The sequence below is a fragment of the Neomonachus schauinslandi genome, chromosome 6 (assembly GCF_002201575.2).
Source record: "Neomonachus schauinslandi chromosome 6, ASM220157v2, whole genome shotgun sequence".
In the NCBI taxonomy this organism is placed as follows: Eukaryota; Metazoa; Chordata; class Mammalia; order Carnivora; family Phocidae; genus Neomonachus; species Neomonachus schauinslandi.
In genome coordinates, this window is record NC_058408.1 from 91050920 (window position 1) to 91076619 (window position 25700).

Consider the following 25700-nt stretch of genomic DNA (forward strand, 5'->3'; position numbering starts at 1 on the left):
GAGACCGACATTTGCAGTGTCAATTCTTGCAGTATAGATGAAACCAGTGACAAAATTACAAGTCAGGAGGTGGGTTTTAAGAGGAGAAAAAATTCTAGGTTCTTTATGGATCTTGACTTTGGAGTCTGAGTAGTGATGGAGACATGAGGGAGTAGAGACTACACACTGACACAATGCAGTTATATTAAAAATAAAATGACTTCAGTCTGAGACCATGAAGCCTGAAAATAAATTTTAAAACAATAACCATGGCATTCTTTATTTGACCACTTCTGAGGATATAATGCAAGTTTAAAATGAGAAAAAAAAAAGATTTTAGAAACATTTGATTAATTTGTAGGTGGCAGAAGAAATTGCTGAATTGAAATCACCTGGGTTGGGAGAGGACGGTGTGTCCAGAATTTCTCTCACCACTTACCATTTGCTCCCCAATCTCCACCCAGCACATTGCCTGGTACATATCAGATAATCAATCTACAGTTGATGAATGAATAAATACCTCATGATTTTCAAAGATTTTTTTTCTGGGAAATTAAGATTTTAATGATTAACATTGAATATTTAACATCTATTGGCAAATACTGATCTATAAAATGCACCTTGGTGTCATTTGTGGATGGACCTAATAAACAGACCATTTAAGTAGCCGGATTTGGCATTTCTCACATTTTAATTACCAGCCCCACGAAACATATCCTTCCAGAATATTCCATTTCCTACCCCATATCTCTCCCATCTCACTAGGTATTTAGCATGTATGTGTTTATTTCTATATAGGTATAGCTAGTCATAGTTATATTTTTATGTCCCTGTCACTGTGCCTGTAGTTATTTACTGTTTTTATGTGCTTGGTTATGATTTCTTCATGTTTTTCTTGTAACCCCATTATATTACAAGTGTTTTAAAGTATCTGAGAATTTGTTTACAATGCATAGCACTGACCAAATATTAGGTATTAAAGTTACAAAATTAACATCAATGTTTTGAGGTCAATGGATCAACTTAAATTAGATTCTTTTTAAAATTCTATGTCTACTTAATAAAGTATAAGAAAAATTAGTATAAATGAAATGGGAAATGATCATGTAAAGGTAACCTCTGGTTACAGATATACTTTGTGCTATAATTGGGATACTAAGTTTACTCAGTAAGTTAGTGTATTTTGCTTGGCTTTATGTTTCGTTATTTGAGAAACACAGCATAAAGTAAACTGTAGCATTAAGAGCCAACTTCATTGCAATTTATTTTTATAGCATATCGCAAAACAACCCAAGCTGAAAGTACATTCAGGCACTGAGACTTAAATCCCTAAAGGTAAGAAAGTGGTTCCATAAACAGATGTGATCATGGATTCTGAGTTTATTTGCTTGTGGCAAAAATAAAAGTACCAACTCAATAAGTTTTAATTTATAGGCATCTATACCAGAAGGCCTTTAGGCACTTTGAACAAAACTGACTAAAAATAAAATTTAGTAAAATAAACTTAATCTGCCCCATTCTCCATTCACACCAGGAAATATAAATTCCCAACTAGGTAGAGGAGAGATTTCTCTATGTCTTTTCTAGGTGCTTTCCTGGACTTATAGCTATGCTGTGCTCTAGAAGAGAATTTTATGATTGGCTACATTCCAGGACACTTGAGAACATGAGAGAGGAGCAATGGATGATCATTCCACCTCCTGAGGTTTTCTAACAACCATGGCCCCACCTAACCCATGGTCATGCAGAAGTGTAGAGCTTTTCTGTTCTCACCCAAAGGAAATATTATTTGTCCTTTTTCTTTAGCAGGAAGTTCAGATATATATACATATAAACTGGGCTGGTACCTAATATGCATCTGAACATTAGGAAATTCTATGATTCTATCATTGGACATATAATAGACTGAAAATCCTTATTTGTGCAGAATATAAATAATAGAACAAATAGACAAGTGTGGGAGGCCTGACCTTGTAGGCCTGCTTACCTCACATTTTGTTCTTCCAGGGTCTCACTTGTGAATTCCAGTATGTCAGCAGCTGTCCCCACAAACATAAGGAGAAGTTGAGAGAGTTGGTCCCGAGTGATCCCTCCTCCAATGGGTAGAAGCCATCTTCCAATTATGAGCATCAACAGGAATGTCTGATGGAGTCCCAAAGTCCAAACTTTCTCACATACTGTAGTTAAGTTACTTACAAAACCCTTGGCCTATGTAACAAAAATGTGATACAGAGAGAAGATTGTGAGCTACCACCTTGGAGAGAGATGCCTCCTTCACCATGGTTTTCAGTCAAGAATTAACTTTTATGGAAGGTCATTTTCAGAAAATGATTCTTCACTTACTAAAGAAAGTAAAACTCCTTTCAACTGGACACTCTGGGGAAAAAAAGCTAACGTGGTCCTTAAAAAGGGGCAGCCTTATAACAAGAAGTAATTTAAACTTCATACTTGCTAGTAGGATTGTAGCATTTGATATTTAAAGGGCCAATTTCATGACGTTTTAAAGATCATTTCTCATTTTACTCTTCTCTGTAACAAAGTAACAGCAAAACTTTTTAAATACCATATTAAAATCACAAAAAAATCTGTATTTTTCTTTCAGGGATTTCAAGTCTGAATTTATTAATCTGGGAATATTTTAACATAGTACAGATCTCTTGTTTTTTATTGCTTTAAAACACTACTACATCAAATGAGAAAATGTATAATCATGTTTATTCATTACCTAAATACAAAGAAAGAGAATAACTATAGTTATTATTTTTATTCTGAATATTTAACATACTATTGAAAAATCCATAAACTAGCAACCAAATTTTATTCTGCCCTTAATCTTGAACTTGGAGAAAAATTTACACCCCTTTCATGTATTCTGAATAATATCTCTTGCCCATTTAACTTCTAAGTAAGTTTTAAAATATATCATTGGCCCTTAGAGGCTATAATCTTTTAAAGACTACAGGAGTGTAGGTCTCCAGTGACTTTGATAGTTGCTTCCAACTGATTTATACAAGTAACTTAACTAGATTTTTTCAAAACCTATTTACCCCCTTGATTACTTACTGATGTCAAGTGTAGAGGTAAAGGGAGGATAAAAGACAAGGCAGGATGCTAGCCTGATTGAAGCCAAGCATGAGGATCAATGATCTTTCATTTACACAGTGTTTCATATTTTTTCTATGAGACTTCACATACATCCTACTTGATTCTTATAAGAAGCATACCAGCAGGGTGAATATTAATATTTTCAATTATCAGATGAAAAACTGAGATACAGAGTGATTAAATGACTTGTTCAAAGTGATATCAGTCAGCTGTGATTGGAGCTTGAATTAGAATCCAAGGCTAATTCAATTAAACCTCTTAGAATCAATAATCTGTCTCATTGTTGAAAATGTGGCTCATTGGTAGGGGTCTGGGCCTTGGGTCTCTCCCATATACCATTTTATAATAGGCTATGGTTAGTTTCACAAGTATCAGGCAAGTGAAAAACAAAGAAGTGATTCTCTTTTGGCTGGAAAACTTCCCTATTAATATAACACCTAAAAATATATAGGCCAGATCCCAATCTTTTATCATTCTTTCACAAATAATATGTATCTCGCCTTGTGCATATATTATCTGACCTAAGTGTTAAAGGCTACTTAATGCTGCAAGTTAAATATATCTATTAATATATATGATATATATGACTATTATGCATATTAAATGTGTTTAATTAATAAAAACACAATTATTTTGCAAATTCCTTAGCCAAATGATTAAACAACTGGCAAATTTCCTTAGGAAAGAATGAGCTGAAAGGTGTAGAGCATGTTATCCTCACCAAATGAAAAGGTGATTTGCTAGATCCTTTAAAATACAGTGAAAAAATCTCTCACCGTCTTAATGAGATCATCTGCTCCATTGGCTTGTTCACTTGATATCAGAGTTTGATTGAAGTTTTCTTTGCTGCTGGTATTTTGTGACATTCCTTCAGAATGGCTACTGCAGTACTAAGAATTTTGTAAAAAAGTAATATGTTAAAAAAAACCCCCACAATATGTAGAATTTAAAATGGCTTCAATTATCTAAGAGATTATGAGTAGATATGTGGATTTATACAATATGCATAAATATTTCCAAAATTCAGAGTATAGTCTTAAGATAGAAAACCACTTTTCAATTAATATGAGAAGTCAACTATACATGTTTTATTTTCCCACAAGTCTATGAGGATGTAGATGCTCCAAGTTCATTGTACAGAGCTGTAGAATTTGTTAAGTTTTTATTTTAATTTCAGTTAGTACACATACAGTATTATATTAGCTTCAGGTTTACAACATAGTGATTCAACAATTCCATACATCACCTGGTGGTCATCATAACAAGTCACTCCTTAATCCCCATCACCGTTTTCCCCCACTCCCCCACCCACCTCCACTCTGGTGACCATCAGTTTGTTCTTTATAATTTATTTCTTGGTTTATCTCTTTTTTTTCCTTTGATCATTTGTTTTCTTTCTTAAATTCCATGAGTGAAATCATAAGGTATTTGTCTTTCTTTGAATGACTTATTTCACTTAGCATTGTACTCTCTAGCTCCATCCATGTCCTTGAAAATGAATAGACTTCATTCTTTTTTATGACTGATTAATATTCCAATATATACACCACATCTTCTTTATCCATTCGTCTGTCAATGGACACTTGGGCTGCTTCCATATCTTGGCTATTGTAAATAATGCTGCTATAAACATAGGAGTGTATGTATCCCTTTGAATTAGTGTTTTTTTATTCTTTGGGTAAATATCCAGTAGTGCCATTGCTGGGTCATAGGGTAGTTCAATTTTTAACTTTCTGAGGAAACTCCATACTGTTTTCCAGAGTGGCTGTACCAGTCTGTATTCCCATCAACATTGCACAGGGGTTCCTTTCTCTTCACATCCTTGCCAACACCTGTTTTTCTTGTGTTGTTGCTTTTAGCCATTCTGATAGGTGTGAGGTGATATCTCACTGTAGTTTGGATTTGTATTCCCCTGATGGTGAGTGATGATGAGCATCTTTTCATGGATCTGTTGGCTATCTGGATGTCTTCTTTGGAGAAATGTCTATTCATGTCTTCTGCCCATTTCTTCTTCCACATTGTAGTACATCATTATAATTGTTCTCTTTTACTGTTAGTTATTGTTAATCCCTTGCTATGCTTGATTTATAAATTAAACTTTACCATAAGTATGTATGTACAGGAAAAAACAGTATATATTGACTTTGGTACTATCCACATTTTTAGGCATCCACTGGGGAATCTTAGAACTTATCCCTCATGGAAAAGAGGGGACTACTCTATTCCTTTAGCTGAGAATTAAGAAATATGGGTATGTCATTCACTTTCTTTATGCTATCCAATGCATTTTATTTATTTATTTATTTATTTATTTATTTATTTATTTATTTATTTTAGATAGCACATGTGAGAGGGGTGGGGTGGGGGAGGTGCAGAGGGAGAGGGAGAGAGAGAATCCTAAGCAGACTTCAGCAGGCTCAGCATGGAGCCTGACATGGGGCTTGATCTCAAGACCCTGAGATCATGACCTGAGCCAAAATCAACCGTCGATCACTTAACCGACTGAGCCACCCAGGCACCCCTATCAAATGTATTTTAAAGCAGTTACCTAAATGTGCAGTCACTGAATTCCTCTCATCCTTCATAGTTAGCACTTAATGACTGCATCTGGACTATACCCTGAGGCTTTACCTCCAATGATTGACCACAGACTACAATGAATAAGACATTTAGGTCTGGTGATAAAATATATGCCATTTAGGATTCCTTCTTAAAATGCTAATGAAATTTTCCTTTCATTTTTCTGCCCATTTTTTAAATTGGAATATTTGTTTTTTGGGTATTGAATTTTCTAAGTTCTTTATATATTTTGGATACTAACCCTTTATCAGATATGTCATTTGCAAATATCTTCTCTTATTCCATAGATTGCCTTTTAGTTTGTTGATTGTTTCCTTCACTGTGCAGAGCTTTTTATTTTGATGTAGTCCCAAGAGTTTATTAATTAATTTATTTTTAAAAGATTTTATTTATTTATTTGACAGAGAGAGCACAAGCAGGGGGAGCAGCCAAGGGAGAGGGAGAAGCAGGACCCTGGTATCATGACCTGACTGCTTAACTGACTGAGCCACCCAGGTGCCCCTATTTTTGTTTTTGTTTCCCTTGCCTCAGGAGACATATCTAGAAAGAGTTGCTATGGCTGATGTCAAAGAATTTAGTGTCTGTGTTCTGTTGTAGGATTTAATGGTTTCAGGTCTCATATTTAGGTCTTTAATCCATTTTGAATTTGTTTTTGTGTATGATGTAAGAAAGTAGTCCAGTTTCCTTCTTCTGTAGGTTGTTGTCCAGTTTTCCCAACACCATTTATTGAAGAGACTGTTTTTTCCCATTGGATATTCTTTCCTGCTTTGTTGAAGATTAACTGATGATATAATTATGGGTTTATTCCGGGGTTTTCTATTCTGTTCTATTGATCTATGTATCCCGTTTTGTTCCAGTACCATACTGCTTCTAATTACTACAGCTCTGTAATATAACATGAAGTCTGGAATTGTAATGCCTCCAGCTTTGCTTTTCCTTTTCAAGGTTGCTTAGAGCTATTCAGAGTCTTTGGTTCCATGCAAATTTTAGGATTGTTTGTTCTGGTTCTGTGAAAATTGCTATTGGTATTTGAAAGCTGTACCATTCATGGAGTGATAGTTGGGGTTTCTCTCTTGAACCCTAGACCAGTTATAGAACAAATAAATAATGGCAGCATTAAAACATGTATGATCCTGGTCAAAACATCTATTCTAAGAGTTTATTTCTTGTCCAGAAGGCTCTTTATCTAAAATACCATTTGCTTAAGTAGGTAATACAATCATCTTCAATCTTGCCTGTTAAGCACTGAAACAACCAAAAAAATTAACATGTACCTCTATCAAAATACACATTTTAGTGTCAGTTTAGAGGTCCAACTTAGGTTTCTGGAAAATTTGACAAAGACCCAAACTAAATGTTTTTCCCTTTTTATTCCTTCATTTTGCATGTAAATTTCTACAAGTGAACTGTGCATGATTTTTATCCAGATGCTGGGAATCTGAGGTAGAGAAAAAGTATGTAAAAGAGAAAAAGAGCAGCACTTGAAAATATAAGTGTAGCTAATGATTATTTCACAAGCTGTTTTAAAAAAAAAAAGTTGAAGATTTTTTTAAACACCTGCAGGGCTAACATACTTTTGAAACATAGACATACATATACACACATCACTACCACCACCACCGCATATCCACGGTAACATATTTGGATTTAAAGAGAAACTAATTTTTTAAAAAATGCTAACGTTGTGAGAAGTGTATTTTTCTTAATTACTCTGGATACTGCATCGATCATTCTATAAGCTACTTGAAAAAGTAAAAAGAAAGTCTGTCTAAGAAGCTATTTTTTTTTCCTACTCCCCATCAAAACAACTAGTGTTATAGGTGAAATGACAAGAATACTTAGGAAAAATGGCCATGTGCCATATCTCTAAGAGCAAAAATCCAGCTGTTTGCACACTTTTTTTTCTGTACAGCTAAGAGTCCAAGAAAAGATAATGAAGATAAAAAATTAAATCTTTGAACCAAGCAACAAATCCTCATTGCAGAGTGGCTTTTTGAGAATCAAATAGGCAAGAGGAAATAATTTTGACCACTTTATTCTGTAGGGATGAAAAAGACTATTTATTAAAAGTGGTGACCTTGATGTGTTTTTTTTAAACATCCTTAACACCAAAAATCCATAGACATCTGATTATTAAAAAAAAAAAAAAGTAATCTGCCCTGCAGTGGCAAATAGCTTTGTAGTCCATATTATGATATTGCAACCTGAGTCCCATTCCATTCTTGTAATTCTACTTGTTACAAATTGATGAGATTTTCCTTCAAGGGGTAGCTGCATTAGGACTCCAAAGAACAACTGGTTTGATTCCTACAACCTAACCTGACTTGTATTGTTTTTATGGCGATATTGTTTCCATTTAGCATTGTATAGGTGAGTTCATGTAGATGATCTGGGTACCAACAAGCCACTTTTTCATGGGCTGTGTCTTAAAAACTCTTATTAGCTTCAAGAATATTCCTTTGGGTCAAACCAGACCCTAATACCATCAATACCAGAAAGTTTCCATTGCTTTAATTGTGCCACTTCACAAATAGACCTAAGAGTTACAGTCATAACTGTTGTCATAATCACCTTGTTTCCAGTCATGTAGACCTAGCCAGATGCAGAAATGAAGGTACAGAACTGATCACCTAGGAGGAAAGTCTTTATGAGGTAGGTCAGGATGTTTTCCCAATGCCAAGACATAGGTTAGAACATTCAGGATGTAGACTAAATTGAAAATGTTAAAGGAAATTAAATTACTCTCCTGTCATGAAAAAAAATCAGATGATTTTGATGAGAACTCCTCTAAAACATAGAACACATAACTGAGAAAGGCAGTATGGTTTAACAGAGTAGGGGTTAAGACCTAGGTGCTAAGCCCCAGAACTGTTATTGATTAGCTGTGTGGCCTTGAGAAAATTACTTAACCTTTCTGAGTCTCAGGGTCCTCTTCTATAAAACAAAAATATATATACCATGCCTAACTTATAGAGTTGCTGAGTTCATAAAGGAGAAAATGTATTTGGAAATACTTTGAAAGGAAAAGTGGCTATTATCACAATCAAATTTTTTTTAAATGAATGGACTAAGAGAATTGCTGTACCTCCCTTTATTCTGCCATTTCTCATTTCTTTAAATGCAATTCCAATACTGTTCTGTCTCCCTTTCTCTTACTTTTTTCTACTTCCATCCTCTGCCCACCCTGCCCAATCCAATCTTTGGGCATTCATTTTAATTCTTAGTGTCAAAATGAGTCAAATCCTTTACTACAAAGGTCCAATTTCTTTTGTAGTATGAAAATTAGAGAGGTACTGCCTGGGGCTTAAAAATCTTTTTTTATTAAAAAGAGAGCTTTTGGTTGCATGCTATTTGTTGTAATGGAATTTGACCTGTATATCAATTAATTGTGCAATGCATTTATATTATAAAAGCATTTGGGGAAATGAATTGTTATTGTGGATGATAGTCATGTTATAGAATTGGATGTGAAGGAAAGAAATGATTCAAATCACCAGAGCTTATTTCCATACCCCTGAAAGTAGTAAGTAGTAAGGAAATTGAAACAGTCCCCTAACTCCTTATGGTACAGTTTTATGGTACATGGTTTTAAAAACCATGATAACTTGAACCAGCCAATCTAGTGTTCCAAAAATATTTTGCTACAGTCATAGAGATAGCCTATGACTTTAATATTTTTTAAATAGGGGACTTAAAGCAGATAAATGTTTTCTTCATGCCTATTTTACTGGTATGTGCTTGTGGAATTCTTCAAAAATAGTCCACACACCTAAATTCCCCCGTGTGTGCCTAAAATTTGGAGCAAGCATTTTCCAGATAAGGTTTGAGTATCTGAAACATACATCAGAGGCTTAACTTTACTATAAAATGACCAACAGCAGCAAAGAAATCTACATAGGGGCAAATTCTTATCTTGAGTAATGCACTGTATTAATGTAAGTACTATAATAATATTATATCATAACTATCGCTTATCTGTAACATAGTCCCATAACCTGATCCCAGAAGATGTGAAGTTCAGGCTGGAATCTGCTGGAGTCTGCCCTCTCCAGGGTTGTACAGGAACAGTAATAGCAATAGATTGTGAATCTAGTCCAGATCCTGATACCTAAAGTTGCCCATGTAAGAAGCAACTCACTTAAAATTTAGTAGCTCTTTCTCTGTATATAGATGAGGGACTCTCATTGGAAACCATTGTTTATGCTACATTATTGAGCCCTGCCCATTCTTAGGACAATATAGAAACTCATTGAATTTGCAAAGTTAACCAAATTTTTACACACAACCATCCCCTACCCCATGTAAATGCTAGCATATTGGGGGCCAGGGGGGCTTAGGAACATCTTTAACTTAAGTTGTTAATTATGTAATCTTAAATCTTAAACAAATGTAACATCTTTATTGGTTTTGATAGATGATGAATTCACTTTCTTTTGCTAATGGCCTCTTACTTATTCAGTTCTTGATAACTCCAATTCCTTTGAGAAGTGCATTTCCTACTTTCCAAAGGGACATACCTGGGTCTCATCGTGCATTTCAAGAAGCCATAATGATGGAACAATGCTAATCAGATATAAAAATATGGCTGGTGAAAACCTGTAAAAGAGAGGAAAAAAGATAGTTCAGTTTTTACAAAAAGATTTTTTTTTAAAGAAAGAAAAACAAATACACATACCCTGATCACATCAAGTCAAACCTTTTTATCTCAAATGTTTATTTCAATGGGGAAAAAAGCATTATGTGATTTCTGCCATATGGATTATAGAGAAATAAAGTAACTGCAAAAGGCACTAGCAGCTGTCATTCTCACTGAATTTCTAATCCAATTAATAGAAGTTAATTTTAATATGGTTTAATGGGACACTGCCAACTAGTTTCAGGCACAAAACTGGATATTTTGTATTTAATATGTTTTACAACAAGCAAATACAGCAATAGTAAATCTTCTTGGATTTTTCAACATTGCAATTTCAGGAAGATTGGCTACACTTTTAATATTAGGATTCTGAAAGCTCAAATAGTAACATCCTGCTAGAACACAAAAATCAGATGATGATGAATGGGAATGAGCTAAATCAACTGACTTTGCGTATATCTGCTAAACCTAGTAAAAATAAAAATGCAAACAAACAACAACAGATGAAGTGCTTGGTATTGTTTTAAAAAGCTATCTATATTCATTATTTTCTGGCTCAAAATTCAGAGGGCAGTCCAAAGAGTGGGCTTGTATAATCAAACATATTCAGGTTCAAATACCAGTTTTGCCAGTGACTCTGTCTGCTTCCCAGTCCACAAAATGGAGGCAGTCACTGTATTAGTCAGCTTGGACTGCCGTACCAACGTACCAGAGACTGGGTAGCTTAAACAACAGAAATTTATTTTCTCACAGCTCTGGAGGTGGGAAGTTTGGTGAGGTCTCCCCTCCTGGCTTACAGACAGCCACCTTCTTGCTGTGTCCTCACATGGCCTTTCCTCGGGGCATGCACGTCACAAGCAGAGAGAGACAGAGATCTCTCTCTTCTCCTCTTAAAAGTCTACCAATCTTATTGGATTAAGATCTCACCCTTTTGACCTCATTTACTCTTAATAACTTCCTGAAAGCTCTGTCTCAAAAGATTCATACTAGGGGTTAGAGTTTCAACATAAGAATTTTTGGGAAACACAATTCCGTCCATAGTGGTCACATTTATCTCACAGAGGTCTTTACTATATTTTCTGTAAAGCAGTGCCTGGCAGAGGTGAGTATTCCATAATAGATAACTACTAACTACTATCAGTATTTTTATAGGACATTATACAATGAAAATACGCCCTTAGAAATTTGAAATAAGATAAAAAAAATATACTTTCCAAATTTATTTCTTAAAATTGCACTTCATTTTAGATTGAACTATGGCTTTATAGGCCACCTCAAAGAAAAAATTGTAAGTTAATATAATTTTATTAAAATACTTTTAGTATATGCATGTGATGGTTTAAAATGACCTGAAAAATAGAAATGTAATTGCTCAACAAATAGAATTATTTGAGATGAGATGGTATTAAAACCATATTATTATAATCCAAGAGAGAAAAGTGAGCAAACCTAAATGGAAGAGAACATCTAGAATGGACTTTTCCAAGGCTGTTAACCCTTTCACTAATATTGCCTTTCAGCTTCTGGAAAGAAGGAAGAAAGGACAAAAGAAAGTGAGGTCTTTTTAAAAATCAATATTTAATAGAGACACTCCTCCACCTTTGATTTCCTGCAAAAAAACAATTTTGAAACAAAAGGTTATGTGTCATGATATTATTGAAATCTGAGGTGGAAGATGGCTGGGTGACAGAGAGCAACATAGCAAAAGCCCCCATGTTGAACATACTCTTAAAAAGAAAAGGGAAAATTAATTCCTTGACCTTACATATCAAGGGAAACACCAGGAGAGAGTATTTCCTTTGTGGGATTGAGAAAGGAAATGAATTCCAGTTGCAAGGACATTTGGAATATGTAAATGTTTGTTCGGCTATGTCAAATGTTGACTGGATTGCAATTTTGTTGACTCCCTTGGAATTAATTTTGGGATTGACTCCCCTAAAAATACCATTACAAGAATATCTAGAGAAACCATGGACTGAACATATAATAACTCTTGAAAGAGGTTAAACATGAAACAAACAACAACTCTTAACATCTTCTATACATAAGACTTATTTCTATAATTGGAAAAAAATACTACCCTATTTCAAGGTATTTCCTCTAAATAGAAATCTGGTTATGTAAAACAAAACAAAACAAAACACTAAAAAACAAAACAACAACAAACTTCAAGATCCAAGATTCTCTACGTTACCTGCTACAGAACATCTAAATTCCATAATCTGACATTAAAGCCTCCATATTCTACTCTTTCCACTTCCCATTTCTCTTCCTGCACTACATCCTCAAAATAAAACAAAAGGTTTTCTACAAAGTTCCCCTCACTTCAATCTGTCTTCATAGTCTTTTTTGACATAAATGAGAAGGGGGTAGAAAGAAGCAATCACACTGAGAGCCCAGGAATTTATCACATTCAACTCAGTCTGTAGCCTTTCTCCCCATATGTCCCACCCTCTTAACCAACCCTACACCTGAGAGGATTTGCTGGAATTTTAGGAGGCTTCCAGGTAGAGTTATTGGTGACATGGATAGTACGTCAAAGTGATCAATAGCAAATCACCATCAGAAGCTTCCTCTTCTCTTTCCTCTCTCTCTAACTCCCCTGTAGCTGGCCGTGGATGTTGTACAGCTGAAATTAAACAAAAAACCTTATGGAGAAAATAGAAGTCTCTCTTATCTAGGGAAGTATTAAAATGTGTCTAAATATATTTTATTTTGGATATGAGGAATACATTTCAGCCACATATAGCATATGTTTTGTTTGACCGTGGGTCCTTCTTAAGAACAAAGTGCTCCATGCTCTGTCAGCTTGATTAATCTGAGAAGAGAGGTTCGGAAATGTCCCTCCAAATTATGACTGCCTGCTTTGGAATGCTCTCCTCTTGCCTCTCTACCCATCAACATCTTACCTGTATTTCAGAGGCATAGCAGGAATTAATCTTAGCTTATATTTCTCTTGTAACCCAACACATTCTCCACTATTTCATGGTTATGTGTATATAAGCCTTAGCTTTCCTAATATAGGCTCCTTGAAGGCAGATTCTGTCTTATATATATTTATATCCCTTCCTTCTTTCTTCTCATTCATCTTTCCCTCTTCTCAGTGATATCAGGTGTCTTACTAAGTCTTTAATAAATGCTTATTAAGAAAATGCTTAGGGGCGCCTGGATGGCTCAGTCGTTAAGCGTCTGCCTTCGGCTCAGGTCATGAACCCAGGGTCCTGGGATTGAGCCCCACATTGGGCTCCCTGCTCAGTGGGGAGCCTGCTTCTCCCTCTCCCACTCCCCCTGCTTGTGTTCCCTCTCTCGCTGTGTCTCTCTCTGTCAAATAAATAAATAAAATCTTAAAAAAAAAAAAAAGAAAATGCTTAAATCCTTGAGTGCCTGAATTTATGAATAAAATGGAGGAAATGGAGCGTACTGGCATCTACAAGGACCTTTTTTATTCCCATGTCAGGAGATCCCGGAGCAAGTATGCTCCTAGAGTTGTGGCCGTGAGGAATTACTACATAAACCTAGGAGACCCAGATTTGAATCATCTGTTCCAAGGTACATCTTCCGAGGTAGTGGAAATTTGCTACCTTTCCTGTGACTCAATGTCCTCATCTATAAAATGGAGATAAAATATCCAGTGCATAGGATGGTTGCAAGGATGAGAGGAGACAGTGTGTGTCATGGGCCTAATAGTGTACAGCTCAACACATGTGTGTTGCTACCTTACCTAGGCTCAGCTCTGCAAGTAAACACACAGCTACACATTCAGTACCTACACTTAAAGAGAACCAGGTCAGAAGGCTGTTTCTTCAAAGAACTCACAATCAATCCTATTTTCAAACTATAATTCCCCAAACTGAACCTATTTAAGACATCTTGAATCAAAGGAAATTGCACTGCTGAGGACGTCATTATCCCCAACTCCACATTTGATGTTAAGGCAATTCCTGTCATAGAGCCATGGTCTGCCCATGATGGCCTACAAAATGCTGCATGCTCAGGGCCCTGCCTACCTCTTGGGCTTTGTTGCTTGCCATTTTTCCTCACTGTGGTCCCATAACATTGTTTTTCATTCAGTTCTGGAGAAAACCTACATGCCTTTCTAACTCAGGCCTTCATACGTGTATTTCTCTCCCTTGAAATATTTGTTTACCCCCACTCTTCACCTGATTATTTTCTTCTCATAGTTCATGTTGGGTATATGAGACCCCATGGAAGAACTTTCCTTGTCCCTCCAGTCTAAGTTAGATGTCCTTGTTATACCTGTCTTATAGCACTCTTCACTTTTATCCTATAGATCTTCAAATATAATTATTCACATATATATATTATTATATATATTCACATATATATATTATTCACATATAATTATATATGTGCATATGTGTGTGTGTTCACTGTCACTTAACTGTCTCCCAGCAACTGTAAGTAGTATGAGCACAAAAGTTGTGTGTTCATCATTATACCCTCAGTGCCTCCCACAGTACCTGGCACAAGATGGGTTCCCCACAAATATTTGTTGATTTGATAAGGCCCTGGTTGATTTAAAGTTTCTATTTTCTTGACACTGTTGCTGGTTTGACTAGAAACCTCTTCTTGAAATATCACCATAAATTGATTCTTATCAGAGGTTTTACTGAGGGAAACTAATTATTCTGTTCTTATATGAATTTAATATTGTTTTGCTACTATGAAAGATTTAATATTCCAAGGTGACATTCTAGCCATTACTTATTAGCTTGAAGGTTTGCCATATTCTAGATCATGCATTGTCAGTGCAATTCAGTTTTGGAACCAAGGAGAATCTGAACTCTAGAAATGAAAAACTAGGCCTGATCCTATCTTTTTCTATGTAATTAATCAAATTGCATGCCTTTCCTTAGGAGCTACCAAATAATTTTACTCCAATCTTTACGTCTCAGTGGCATCAAAAGTAAGTCAATGTCAAGTACTTTGTACAAAGTCTAATACCATAGAGGGGGCTAGCCAACCCAGAAATAACTTAAATCAGGTTTCTGGATACTTGTTTATGAAAATAAGATATACTATTTATTAATAAGCTAATAAAAACTGGTAAACTTATGGTAAATTCATAAGACATGTCCAAGTGGGAAATTTTTATAAAATGTGTAATACCCTATTACTAATCAGCTCTCTGGCCTTAGAGATTCAAATATACTATGATACCAATTACCACTATCCTGTCAGAATACAAAGGTGCCCAACATTAATACTTTAATGACAAATTATTTTACTTAGTTTTTTTTTTAATTAAAACCTTCTGAAAGATATTCTTTCTCTCCACAGAAGTTTGGTGTTTTTGTTTTGTTATTTATTTATTTATAATTTTTTTTAAAGACTGTCTTTATTTATTTGACAGAGAGAGAGCGCACACACACGTAGGCAGAGGGGCAGGCAGAGGGGCCCGGAGAAGCAGGCTCCCCACTGAGCAGGGAGCCTGATCATGACCTGAGCCAAAGGCAGCTGCTTAACCAACTGAGCCACCCAGGAGCCCCCTTGTTTTGTTTTTTAAACCACAGCCTTTATCCAACCCACTGGTTCTCTCTAAAGTACATGGCAGGAGCAACGTCTTATAGGATTTTTTTCTCTATTTGTTTATGTACTCAGTTACCTGCTAGACACTGCCCTGAGCTCTTAACGAGCTAGCCTCATTTTTTTGTTTCATCCAAAAATAAAATATTATTTATCATACAAAGTTGTCATTTCAACAAATTACAGTGTTTTTCACAAAATGATGATGTCATGACATTTAGCAGTTTAGCCCTACAAGGGATCTTATTTATTTTGGCTCACCATTAGTCTAAAGTTGGGGTTCCATTTTCTTTTTTCTAAAAAATGACAGTTATCATTTTCTTATTGAGAAAGTAAGCTTCGTTCCTTTTAGAAACCTATTACAATATAAATAAGCAAATAGAAAAATTAACCATAATATCCCCACTACCCTGTTTGGCTTTTCTCTTTGCAAACAGTGAGGATTCTAGTCTTCCAATCATATGCATAGATCTGAAAATAGATAACATTTAAGTGAAGCAAAACTAATGTTCCAAGATTACTTTGGTGTGGATCACCATTTTATTTGTACTTCATTCCTCAGTATTTCCTATGCTAGAAAGGCAGATTGGAGTTGTAAGGATACTAGACCACAGTCTCACATTAAACTGCCTTGAGTATCCTCAATAAAATTTCCAGAGCACTTTATAATAATAGTCCTATTTTCATGGAAATCAAGAAACTAGGTCAAGATACCCTTTCATAGCCCCCAGACAGTGTCTGATAGCTTAAGGATTGTCTAGACGTCCTCCTTTCACAAGACTGCTTTCTATAAGTGGGCCTCAACATCCGCGATTTCCACCTGGGCTGCTCAGCAACAGCTTAGTGTCAGTCCACGGCAGCAAGAGTGGCCAGCATGACAGCCTCCACACACAACTGAAGATGCTCTTGTAGAACACAGAACTCCAGACACCTGGGAAGGCACAAATACAACCCCAGATACCACCCATTTGTCTTTGTAAGCAGACACCCTCCCAGTCACGACCTTCCCAGAGCCTTTGCTTATGCCTGCCCATTAGGGAGGGGAGGAGGCCACAACCAACTGGACATAAGCTCATGAGAACTCCCCCCGAAAGGAAAATTGACTAAGGGGTGAGCATGTTTTAATGGGTGCCCAAATCAGATGATTGGTTTGTCTTGTCCGTGATCTTCTGGGAGAGCAGGTGAAGTACAAGATCACAGGAGACCAGGAGGAATTTCATATGGGCTGGGAATGCCCATTCTTTATGCTTTGAAAACTCTTAACAAATGCCCACATTTAGGTTTTGCCAAGAGAATACTTCTGAAGGTGAATAGTAGGGCTCTTCATTGTAATTTTCATTGTTTGTTATTGCCAGTTGTTTTTCTAATAAAGTCATATTCCCAAATCATGATATAAACTGGCAGCAAGATTAGTTCTAGATACTTCACTTAAAATTTTCCGAAAGGATATCTAAAGCAAGAACAAGTTTTATTAAATTTGAAGTTGCTCACATTCAAAACTCAGCAGTATGCTTTAGTATGACTAAACAAGTTATAGGAACAAAATATGCATCAATTTTAGGATCTATGTACTGTTTTTCTCACATAATTTCTGAGTCAAAGAAAATCATGACATCTTCTTAAATGAATTGGTTCTAACTAAAACCCTAAGTACTGCCATCATGTTATTCCCTCAACCTGAAAAACCCTTCTCTCTTCTCTGCACTCTTGTAAAATCCCCAGCTACTACAGAGGCCAATACATAAATCACTTACCTGAGAAGTTTTCCTTGTCTAACAAACCTACCATAATGATTGTATCTTTATTCTGCAGACATTCTGCAGTCTTGGACTTAATTTGTGGAAAATTATTTGGTTCTCAGGGTGTTGTTTTTTCCTATTCTCATATAACTGCATGTATTTTATATTCCTTCAAGAACATCATTATAGCACTTAGTACAATAAATGATTGTTTAATGATTAAGTGAACTTTAGTGCTAATGACTACAGGAATTTTAATGGTCTCTGAGAGGATAAAATGCATGATGGATGTTATTTATGTAATGCTGTAACTCATTTCGTTCTATAAAAGACAGTGGTATTTCTGTTCTGTAGAAGAGATTGTTTCTTCACTTTAGGACCAAAAATAAAGGCGCTCGAGGATTTTCCCCCTCTTCTGTTTTGTTTTACGTCCTGTTTTGGCTTTCCAAGCATGTCTGCTTATGCAAGAGTGTCTCTGAGCCATGTCCATGTGTAGTCTGGACTTTCCTACATTCCATTCTAAGCAAAATCACTCCAGGGCCCACTTTCAGGTCACCCCAATTTTGAACAAGATACTTTGAACCTTTCCCCACTATAGGGAATCCTTGATCCTAAAAATCTATGTAGTTGTATCTTCCACAGACAAAACCCAATCTGCTTATTGAATACAGACCACAAGAAATCAGCTGATGGAGTTCAGTGCTGGGATGGGGACGCCTCTGAGGTTTCGCTTCCTCCTGTGCAGGTAGAAGCATGAATAGTACCTCCAGGGCTCTAGTGAGGACTGAATAAGGTAATGCGGGCAATGTACCTTCCTGGCTCAATAAATGTGAGCACTCACGGGATGTTAGGAATTGTTTTTGTGATTTAGTATAACTAGTTGTTGCCTTAGACAAGTGATAGAGCCTTGCTGGGCAGCAGTGGCCTCATCATAAAATGGTAATAGAGAGAAAAACTATCTCCTAGGGTCGTCATGAGGATCGCTGACATAATGGATGTAAAGCAGGCTTGGAGCGTTGTCAGTACCCAGTAACTGATAACTGTTTCCACCCCCATTGTCACCATCATCATCACCTTCATCATCATGCTCATCACTACTATTAACGGGCTGTCAGAAAATGACACAGCCAATTTATTAGGAGGCTATTCGAGGCAGATTAAAACAAGTGTGTGAGACAGGAGGCTCAATCAGGGACATAAGAAAGCAAAGGAATAATGAAGGACCTGACCAGGGCTGGCAGCAACGCTGATGGTAGAGAGGACTATTTTCCCCTAAGGAATCCTAATTTTTATTCTAATAAGCATACAACATTATGTCAGTTGTACACCTGCTGTCTTTTTGAAGTCAGTCGGACAAACTGAAGATAAAATACAACACTCTTCCCTAAACGACTACCCTAGGTTTGTATTCAGAGAAAAGAAACCAAATCAGTCCCCACCCTGGCATTTTATATTAACAATTTGTATGTGCTTAATATTACTTCAATGTGACTTTCAAGTTCAATTTTTGATACCTGCATATAAAAACCCCTATTTTATTTAAAAACTAAACAGTGGTTTTCTTTAACAAAATAACTAATATCCCCTAGATCTAACTCTCCTGACACCAGTACTCCAGAGAAACTTCTGGAGTAATGAGGGACATGCACCTGGGGAGGAGAAACCTTGAGGGAAAGGTGAATTTTCCATTGTTGGAAAAGAAGTTAAACTATTCAGATTTGTCCTGATGCTGTATGCAAATAATGGCACTGCATGAGAAGGAGAAATGCATGAAATTCAGAAGGAAGGATATATTTATACTGGCTCATGGGAGCTGCCCACACCAAGGTGCACTTTGTTTTTCTCCCTGTCAAGTACAAGAAGTTACAAAATATTAGAACCTTAATTTTTAGTTCTAAATGTCTCCGTTGAACATACTCTTGGAAAAAGCATGGACATCACTTAATGGTTCAGTTTCCTGGGGGTCCCATTCTAAATACAGACATAATTATTGCTTTGATCCCAAGTCCATTGTGAAATAAAAGAAGAAAATACAACTTTTTCTTAGGAGTGAAGCACAGTACTAATTCAAGTTAAGATAAGACTCTTCTTCTTTTTTTTTTTTAAAGATTTTATTTATTTATTTGAGAGAGAGAGAATGAGAGAGAGCACATGAGAGGGGGGAGGGTCAGAGGGAGAAGCAGACTCCCTGCTGAGCAGGGAGCCCGATGCGGGACTCAATCCAGGGACTCCAGGATCATGACCTGAGCCGAAGGCAGTCGCTTAACCAACTGAGCCACCCAGGCGCCCAAGACTCTTCTTCTTAAACCATGACTCAGATAACTAAAAACAAAGTCATTTACTAATAACATTCAATGTGTGCTTCCAAAAAAGATGCAAACCTCAGTCATCCTTGTGCGTTGAGTTCAAGGCTCAGGATATAAAACATACACAAACAAAATGTGAAGACAATGAATATTATAAAACTCTGGATACACACTGCAGACAGGGCTGACAAATCCAATGCACAGTGGAAAGTGTTCCTAGAATAACTTAAAAGCTAAACAGAGATTTCAAGAAATCTGGATAGCAAGTGTGAACAATGAGAGAAATAGTCTATCTGCTGGGAGATTTTCCATTGCCTAAGTTGGTCATATGGAACTCATAGGGTCTCCTTCTAAATCCCTCCATTTCATCCTCCCTGACATCCAAAAAGATAAGCAGGAGAAGCGCTTTTATTTCCCAACTTTCTCACTGGTATTTCCATAAACAATTTTGATGAAGGAAGATACATATTGTCAAACACTACAGAATGACAAAGATTCTCCTACACTACCCAAGACTTGTTCAAGTTTAGGCTTCATACATTTTCTGTCAAGTCTAGGTTTTCACTTCTGCTATTGTACCTTCTAAATACAATTGAGTATTCAAAACAGATTTCATTGAGTTGTGGTGTTTTTTGGGGGGTGGGGGTGGGTTTGTTGTTGTTGTTGTTGTTTTTTACAAAATTACTTTGAATTTGAAATCAGTTTAGGATAGAATCTCTTCTGATTCCTAATTTGTCTTTCCTGTTTTTAGCTGGGAGCCACCCAGACATTGCCTAACACATGGTGTTTCAAATGAGATATGGTAATAATATAAAACTTAGAAGGAATTTTTCACTTGGAGCAAGGACATGGGGAAGAGTAGAGACCAGGAAAAAGAGGAAAGAAAGGCAGTTTTATCTGTCTTCTGGGGGGTATGTCAGAAATGTCCAAAGGCACACTTGGCCCTTCTCTCTCTCTTTTTTCATTGTCCTGGCTCTTCCCACACTGGCTCCTTCTCCTCTCTAAATAGATTCAGCTCAGATGTCCCCTCCCCGGCGAGGCCTCTCGGACCACCCAGTGGAGTCTTCTCCCTGTTCCTTCATCCATCTGTAACTGCTACCTCTGAGTCCTCCAGAGTTCAGATCACTCATTTGTTACTTTTTAGCTCACTTGTTTCTTACTGACTTCTTTATTTGCTGAGTCCCTGGACTAAAATGGGAGTTCCTTCAGGGCGGGATTTTACCTGTTTTATTCACCTCCATATTCTTGACACTCAAACAGTGTCTAATACCTATTAGCTGTTCCACATATGTTTGTTGAATGAAGACTGATAAGACTGTGTGCTTCCTCTAGAGATATCTGCTCAAGGTTTCCTACACTCACCTCCCTCAGGATTAACTACAGAGCCTTTGCACTCCTGTCTCTTACCCATTTCTCCTGCTCCAGCTCAAATGCCATGATGGCCCTTCTCCCTATCCAACCCACCCCCGTACTCGTCATCACATCCTTTCTCCTCTAAACTGTTGGACTCTTGATACCCCTGCTACTTTAATTGACAGCTCATAGCTCTGTGCCTCAGTTTCCTCATCCAAAAATGGGGGAAAACAGAGAAACAGAAAATCATTGCAGCTGCTGTCAGGAGCACATGGAATAATCTCTGTAGGACACTTGGAAGAGCCTGGGCATCAACAAATGCTAAATATTCATAATTATTCCCATATATTCGAACACTTAATCAGAATGCTACCTTTCATTTTAAAATCTCAAATATGTTTGTTTTCTGTTTCTTCTGCCTGTTCACACAGCGTCTAGCATAGTATCACATGTACTTATTGGGTAATTCAACAAATAAACATTTGATTAAGCTCAATAAAGGAAAAAGGAAAGAGATATAATGAAGAAAGGTGACCAAGTAAGTGAGGTATTTTATTAGCTCAATTATATTTACCTTATATTCTTGAAATTCTGATGAGGAAAGCTCAGTGCTTAAAATTCAGTACTTTCGCCAATAAATTCAACTTAGATCTCTATTTATTCTCAGATACCACCTGCTTTCAAGTGAACAGTCTTCAAACTTGTCACAATCTTGGTCATTTTTCTAACCCTGAGGACTATTTTATCAGTATTGGCAAATAAACAACAGAAACACTGTCTTGTGTTTGACTTTACCTAAACGGTAATTCATAGATTGGATTGTTACCTGGACAAAAGAAAATAAAATCAAGAAACAATAAAGCAAGTGATACTCATCTCCATCTTTAGGAGTGTAAGTGAAATGTGCACGTGAAATTAATAAATACCAGGTAAAAAGGAGCCAATTCCACCAGCACACATTCATTGGGCTTAACAAGGCATCTGTCGTTGGCTTACTCTCTCTATCCTATAGGATTCCAACAAATTAAACTTCTCCAACTGCATTTTATTAGTGGTGATGTAATGTTGCTGTCCCTGGACCGCTGAGCTCAGCAGCACTAGTTCTATGTTTCCTTTCCAAAGGATAGCTAAAGAAACATTCTTTTGACAAGTGTAATATGTTTGCTATGTTTTAGGAAATTTTTTTCACATTTTCCTCTATAGGTCAATGTATCATTCCAATGTATCATTCCACTGATTTATGTGGGGCCAGGTGCAAATGTTGGTAAAAAGCACAATGTTCAAAGTAGACCAGACTAGTCTAAAGGAGGCTCATGGATCTGATGTTCTGGAAAAGAAATTTTCACCTCCTGTGTGTACGGAGTTTGATCTACCATTCAGGCAGCATTTCATTGGTTGATTGATTTAAAATATGGGAAGGTTTCACCTTCTTCTTCTTCTTCTTAACTTGTAAATGGATAATGTATTCAACTGATACAAAGGATAATTCTTAGACAAGTCCTTTAAAAAATTAGCCCATAATATACATAATTCTGTAACTTTATTCTCCTGACAACATATCACAGAGATCCTTTGAGGTCAATAGCTAAACTCTAGTGCATTATTTTTAATACCAACAAAATATATACAATATGGGTATATTATAATTTTTCAATCAGTCTATTGACGGATAATCAGATTGTTTTTAGCTTTATTTTTTACTTACAAGATGGAAATTAATATTTTTGTATATATGCCTTTACATATGACCACCTTGGGTTCTATAGTTTCCAAAATATAAGACCAATGGATCAAAAGATACATAATATATAGATCTGCATATAGCTCTATATATTGACATTCCTAGAGAGACGTCTAGATACGGTCATAATATTTACTTAGCTTTTTTAAAAATTTCATCAGTCTTGATTTCCTGATGGAAACTGTTTTTTTTAACACTCAAAAATAACAAAAATCATGCCTTGCCTTACTCAGAAAACTTCAACCCAGAAATGAAATATGTCCCAAATCAAATACTTTTTAATTTTTACCATGTTATATCAGGGATAATTTTCTATATTTTTTCAGCATCCCATCTTCTGACTTTTTTTCCCCCTCAAACTTATGACAGAATAGTGTGTGAGTTTTGTCCACCACAAAAATGACCACATTTGCAGGCTCAGTAGAACAAAGCATTTAGTAATATCAGTAGAACAAAGCTTCATTAATCAACTTTCTATTTAGATCATTTACAAAGACTCATTTGTTCCTGAAATTTTACAAGCCAAATCCACTATTTTCTTTGCTTATTTTCAAATATTGGTCTAGATATTGAGCCAGCACAATTTTTTCAATAAATGCTAAAATACACAGTACACATCATGGCCTGTTCTGAAATAAAGGTGAGAAAGTTTTTTCTACTTTTTGATTCTGAGCCAATGGTTTATTGGCCAGTCCCTCAAGTGAAGTTGTTGGACTTGTATAGACAGAAAAATGTGTCCAGTTGACACATAATATTTTTTAATAAGAAGAAAAAAAGAGAAAAAATCCTGGGATCTAAAAAAAAAATTCCTTTTTAATTCATCAACCATGAAATATATTATTTCATTTAATTTATAACAACCGATAAGTATTTATAGATGAGGAAACCGAGGGTCAGAGAGGTTAAGTAACTTGCTCAATGCCTCAGAGCAAATAAGTATTGCTCCATTGCTCCATTTTCCTTCTGATTTTGAGACCACACTCTGTACACGAATACATCCCCAGTACCCTATTTAACATTGATCACGCATTTTTGCCCCAATCTTTTATCCTCTCATAGTTGTAAGTTACATACCAGTTAGAACTAGCTACCAATAATGGTATAGACATGAAGGTAAAGTTTCAACTGGCTACAATATTTCTACATAACTGGAGGGGAATTTTGACTTAACATGAATGAAGGCCTCTGGTCTACTCTTGGAACATGAGGGAGGATATTTGGGGGCCCAGTGGGTTGGTCCCCCTTTTAAGGTTGACCTTTCTCCCAGAAGCTGTGCTGGTTGGTGACAGGACTACCTTCCATGGAGCACTTTTCAGCCTCAGACCTCATGCTCCTGTTACTGAAGATATTTTCTACCCTAGCATCTTAAAGCTATTCCGTAAAAATGAAATAAATCTCATACGACCTTCCGGATGAACATTTTTCTCCCCTTCTGTTTCTTTAACCCTAAGGCTTATTGGGGAAGCTAATGCCATTTTTTCTTTGAGGTTTTGAAAAGGCACATTGGAAAGTACTTCAAATCTTTACTGCTTAATAAGCTGATCATAGGGTGGGGGAGAAGCTATAATAGTCCCATCCTTATTGTATTACATTAGGATTCTACCTGAATAATTTTTTCACTGATAATTCTAGTAATTTTTCAACAATGGAAAATTTAAGCTAGATTCACATCATCTTAAGAGACACAACAACACATTCTCACCCTTGGACTGTCATGAGATACACAGCCTTTTGCAATTTAGTATGTAAAACTGTAGAGAGGGGTTTTTACCCCCCTTAACATGGTGGCTTACTATAATGCCATTGTGTATGTAATTCTTTGACTTGACTAATGGTGTTTCTTCTAGCATTAGGTATTTTTAAAAGTATTGACATATATGAAAATATTGCCTTACTTTTTTTTTTTTTACTAATATATAGCATACATTTTACTGGATTTTTATATGACCATAGTTTTACTGTTTTTAAAAATTAATACAGGAAGAGGCCTAGCTTGGAGAAGTTTGGATGAAAATCTACTGGGAGTGGAGGGTTGGAGGTAGAAACTCTTTGTAAATGGCAAGAGAATCTTTTTCTCAACTCTTCTATTGTCACTCAAGTTTTCAGGGAGGAAATAAAATATCACACAGAACCTGTAGTTCTTGCAGGTTGAGGTTAAGTTTGAACCCTCCTTGCTGGTCCCTCCACCAGCGTGGCAACCCTTCTTTGACAAGATGAACTTCCATTAACCAAGCTCCGAAGGAACCAACCTGGGGCACCTGAAGCTGGTGCCATATGTCAGGGCGCCAGGCTGAAGGGAGCGGGGCGGCACAGAAGTGCTTCGAGGGGCTTCTCGTCCTGGGAGACTGTTCTATGCACACAAGCTCTTACAGAAGTCGCTTGTACCCAGCGAAACGCATCCCCACACCTGCATGCACAGAATAACGAGTGCACACCCACACACCCCAAGTTCAGAAAGCAGGGCACATGGACATGCCCTTGGCCCCATGACTCGCCTGCTCTGAAGCACCTTCTGCAGAGCAGGCAAGCGCTTCCCTTCTTTATTCAAATCTTCCAAGTTGCTGGGACTGGGTGACAGTGGGCAGCGACTGAGCCTTCCCTGTGTTGCCCTGGGACAGGCAGGACCCTAAGGCACTCGGCATGTCCCAGAGATGCGCAAGCATCTCGCGCTTCTTGGAAGCTCCGGGCGAGGACAAAGAGGGTCCGGATCCGAG

At 36.6% G+C, this 25700-nt stretch overlaps 1 protein-coding gene across 1 annotated transcript in view; it reads right to left on the minus strand.

Annotated features, from left to right (window-relative positions):
- Nucleotides 1-25700, minus strand: part of TMEM26 (transmembrane protein 26) — a 41614-nt gene that overhangs the window by 15613 nt on the left and 301 nt on the right. Inside the window, exons 2-4 of the mRNA XM_021700101.1 lie at nucleotides 10182-10260; nucleotides 3861-3974; nucleotides 1967-2187 (exon numbers count right to left, since the gene is read on the minus strand). Of these exons, the coding sequence (XP_021555776.1) occupies nucleotides 1967-2187; nucleotides 3861-3974; nucleotides 10182-10260 (414 nt within the window). The remainder of the gene's footprint in view (nucleotides 1-1966; nucleotides 2188-3860; nucleotides 3975-10181; nucleotides 10261-25700) is intronic.